At 36.7% G+C, this 4,765-nt stretch overlaps 1 protein-coding gene across 1 annotated transcript; it reads left to right on the forward strand.

Moving 5' to 3' along the window:
• Positions 1-3,216: 3,216 nt before the first annotated feature.
• LOC113717093 (tRNA-specific adenosine deaminase TAD2-like) lies at positions 3,217-3,903 on the forward strand. Its single transcript, XM_027241744.1, has one exon. It carries the CDS (start codon positions 3,217-3,219, stop codon positions 3,901-3,903), a length of 687 nt encoding a protein of 228 aa, XP_027097545.1.
• Positions 3,904-4,765: the final 862 nt, after the last annotated feature.

Raw genomic sequence — 4,765 nt, forward strand, 5'->3', positions numbered from 1 at the left:
ATGAAGAAATATACATGGATCCTCCTCCAGGCATAAACTGTGGTGGCAAAGTATGCAAGCTAAGAAGGGCCTTATACGGATTGAAGCAATCCCCTCGAGCATGGTTTGGAAGGCTCTCAACTTTCATGAAAAAGAATGGATATAAACAAAGTGATGCAGATCATACACTTTTCATCAAGCAAGTTTTTAAAAAGGTGACTGCTCTTATTGTGTATGTTGATGATATGGTTGTCACAGGAAATGACTCAAATGAGATAGCTGCCCTCCAAGAAAGCCTTGCGACTGAGTTTGAACTTAAAGATCTTGGGCACCTGAAATATTTCTTAGGCATTGAAGTTGCAAGATCGAGCAACGGAATCTCTCTTTGCCAACGAAAGTATGTGCTGGATTTACTAGCAGAAACTGGTATGCTGGACTATAAACCCATTGAAACTCCTATTGAGATTAATCACAAGTTAGCCATTCAACAAGACCAAACTCCAACCAATAAGGAGAGGTACCAAAGATTAGTTGGGAGACTAATATACTTATTGCATACGCGTCCTGACATTGCGTATGCTGTGAGCATTGTAAGTCAATTCATGCATGCACCAAGTGAAGATCATATGGAGGCTGTTTACCGGATCCTGCGATACCTAAAATCTTCTCCAGGAAAAGGATTATTTTTTGCTAAAAAAAGAAATCTAGAAATCAAAGGGTATACAGATGCAGATTGGGCTAGAAGTCAAACTGATCGAAAGTCTACATCAGGGTATTTCACATTTGTTGGAAGCAATCTGGTAACATGGCGAAGCAAGAAACAAAAAGTTGTAGCAAGATCAAGTGCAGAGGCAGAATTTCGTGGAATGGCACAAGGTATCTGTGAATTGCTATGGATAAAACGCATTGTACAAGATCTCGGTATATGTCTGTCAAAACCTATGATGTTATTATGTGATAACAAGGCGTCCATAGCAATTGTAAATAATCCTGTTCAGCATGACAGAACCAAACATGTGGAAGTTGATCGACACTTCATCAAAAATCATCTTGACAAGGGTACAATTAGTCTTCCGTTTGTCACATCAAAAGATCAACTAGCAGAGGTTCTAACAAAGGCTGTATCTGGAAACGAGTTTCAAAGCTCACTTAACAAGTTGGGAATGATAGACATATATTCACCAACTTGAGGGGGAGTGTTGACGCAAGCAATTTAAGGAGCAAAATCTGCTGTCAAATTTAGCAGATTGTGTAAATATTTCATTTCCTTATTTGTAATTAATTGTCTTGTGTTTAGGCTGTAATATAGGATCTTGATGTACCCCAATTAGTATATATATAGGCTGTAATAGCTTAAAAGATATAAAAAATATAAGAACGATTATCCATCATCTTTTTTACACCACTGCCAAAAGCTCCTTTGAAATACTGTAAAGGTCTGACAAGCCTTGTTTTTCTATTTATCCATTATTTTCATGAAAATAGTGTTATTTTGTTTTCATGTAGTATGATTTTTTTTTTGGCTTGCTTATTGATTTTGGTTGGAAGGTGAATGTTGTTTGAATGAGTATGTATTGAATGTTATTACATAAGAAATTTTTTCACATGATTGCTTTTAAATCCTATAAAAGACTTTTTTTTTTTTGTGGCCAAAAACCCATCAGTGAAAATGCCCCAATAACAACTTCAGCTAGAGGGAAGAATCTGGTGACTATGCACATTCAAAAGAGGAAAACCGAGCCTCTGAGTTATCTGGCAAAATGACAGAAGTTTTGACAGATTTTTTGTGGTTCGTGTTTCTTTTTGTTTTTGCTGCTTTTCTGCATTTTTCTTTAAAATTTCAGTGTGTATTGTGTGTTCGTGTGTGGCACGAGAGAGGTAATTCTGGCCAGTCGTGATTCGTGAAGGACCTCTTTTTTTTTTTTGTCAAAAGTGAAGGACCTCTTCGGTTATTGAATTTGTGCTGATGCCCTGATGTCCAACGTGTTACTGCTGGTTACTCTCTCTGGTGAAAAGACAAGATTTATTTATTCTTAGAAATCTATTACGATGATGATATACATCTCATCATCTGCTGAAGGCTTGGTGGTTGTATATTAACAATAGGTACTTTGACTGAATACCAGCACTCAATTCTACTGTTGGTGAACAATTTTATTATATCATAGTTTTGAGGCACTGTTTTAAGCCAGAGTTAATATTTCAACAACTAGGATTACGTTGTGGGAAAAAGAAATATTTTTGGGGACTGTGGACTATGATGTGGCATGAAGATTGATTTGAGCATGGAGCAATGATAATTCTAATACCTGGATGTATCTACAGATGCATTTCTTATGGAAATTTCCCATTTGCATTTTGATTTTAAGCTGGATTACTAGGATACTTTACATGTAACTTGAACCGCTGTATTTACGCTTGCTGTTCTGCTTTTTTTTTTTTTTGGGTGGTTCTCTTTGTAACCTTATATGTAAAGCTGCATGCCTAATGTGAATTAATGAGAAATACGCATTATTTAAAAAGCAACCAATGCAGGATTCTTCTTTCTGTGTGCTCTACTCTGAAAAGATATGAGACATCCTGTGTCTTAAGCTAGTTAATCTTTGCTTTTGCTTCTTTACACCCTAATACTGTTAAGTCTTTGGAAAACAGGGGCAAAGTACAGAGACCATGTATCTTGCATTGATGTTATGGAGAAATAAAAAGCATGTTGTTCCGTGGATTGTCTTATTATCGCAACCCTACATTAAATCGTTGTCACCACAACATGAGAATATGTACTTTGTGCTTGTAGGGAAGAATAGGCTTGTAACTTTCTTAAGTGTGACATAATAGTTTAGTGAATGCATTATCTGTGATAGTTGTAGACTAGATTTTACAGGCAGTGCATTTGATATGAGTTGGGATTACTTGTTGGGAAATGTTTGGGCAAAAAATCTTTTTCTTAAAAGAACATCTTGGATTTGGGGTGATTGAATTTCAAGTTTGGAGAGGGGTGCTTGAAAGTTGATTATGCTTCTTTCTATGTTGACTTCTGTGAGGAATACAAAGAAGAATGGAGTGTTTTTCTGTTATTATTCAAGAAGGTTTATTCTTCTACTTAATTTTCTTTTAACAACCCTCCTGAAGGGCACTAAGTAAATTCATTTTTTAAAACTCCAAGCATTGCATACTAATTTGTTCAAAGAATGTATTTTATGAAACATTTTATGTGACAAGCATGTGTTTCCACGGCTGATGTTATTCGTGACTGTCGATATACATGTATTTAAGGCAAATTTCCTCTTGTTTGCTATTCCTCCCCTGGCCATTTCTTGCATTCAGCAAATCTTAGTAGCCACCGTTTCATTTGGCATAAATGTAGGTATTTGCAGCCACAATAAGACTAAAGATGGACACCATTCCAGATACTATGGTTTATGTAAGTTTTCATTGGACCAAGCAAAGCTTGCTTTAGATAGCCTTGAAGTGCCTGTTGGTTGTACCATTGTGAATGAAGGGAATAATGTTATTGCCTCTGGAAGAAATCGAACCACTGAGAGCCAAAATGCTACAAGGCATGTGGAGATGGAAGCGATAGATGTCCTGCTGGACCAGTGGCGAAAAAATGGACTTCGGAAAACTGGACTTTCAAAGGCTCAAGTTGCTGATAAGTTTTCAATCTGCACCCTTTACGTCACATGCGAGCTGTGCATAATATGTGCTGCAGCCTTATTCATTCTGGGAATAAAACAAGTATATTATGGTTGTGCGAATGATAAATTTGGAGGATGCAGATCTATATTGTCACTGCATTCTGGTAGCATTCAGACTCCCACTGGTTTTAGAGACCACACTAGGAAGGGTTTCAAGTGCCAAGGAGGAATAATGGCATCAGAGGCAATCTCTCTTCTACGGACTTTCAAGGGACAAGTATCTCCTTGAGCCTTATAGACCACCATGTTAATTGGTTTAGAAATATAAGTTTCTGATTTAGGTCAATGGATGTGCACTTTTGTTGGCTAATGAGCTCCTAAAATGATACCCCTGTAATCATGGTGTTTGGAAACCATTGCTTTAGTAAGTTCTGAAGTAAAGCATTATGTGCCTTTTAATTGCCTTCTATATGCGTCTTTCTTTGAAGTTTTCATTTGACATTTGTAACTAAGTAATTTTGTAGATAAAAAGCCTACAATTAGATACAGTGAGTTAATTGCTAATTTTAAGACAAAGAAAACGGTTGCATTGTAGTATCATCTTATGAAGCATCTAGATGCATATGAAAATGCGGGTAGGGCTCTGCATGTTCAAGATCTACATTTAACAAACTCATTACAGAGCTATCCCGGGCAAAGCAATTCTTTCTTCAGTTAGCTTAATTGCAATTTACTTGCTCAGAAAGAAGCTTAATTGCAATTTAGTTATTCAGAGATCAATAAAAGCATGTTAAATGCTATTGTAAATTAGGAATGCATATACAAGTTGGTAAATCTTCCTGAGGCTCTTTCGTAAATCAGCAGGCCCAAGAATAATATCAGTCCTTGTCATTTGGTTGGATACATCAACTAAAACCATCCCATAACTTCTCATTGGTTTAATAGAATTTATCACTGTTATATCCTATGCCCTCTTCTTGCTTGGAGATTTGCTTCATTTCCTGCAAATGTTCTCTCGAATGTTTATCACCACTAGCACTCACCAGAGAAAGGACATAACAGCATCTCGTGTACAGCGTTTGCCATTAAAGGAAAAAAAAAAAGGGACAGGGCACCAGTCTGTGCTTACACGTACTGCACTTCCAAGTTTA

Source organism: Coffea arabica, chromosome 11c (genome assembly GCF_036785885.1).
Source record: "Coffea arabica cultivar ET-39 chromosome 11c, Coffea Arabica ET-39 HiFi, whole genome shotgun sequence".
Lineage (NCBI taxonomy): Eukaryota > Viridiplantae > Streptophyta > Magnoliopsida > Gentianales > Rubiaceae > Coffea > Coffea arabica.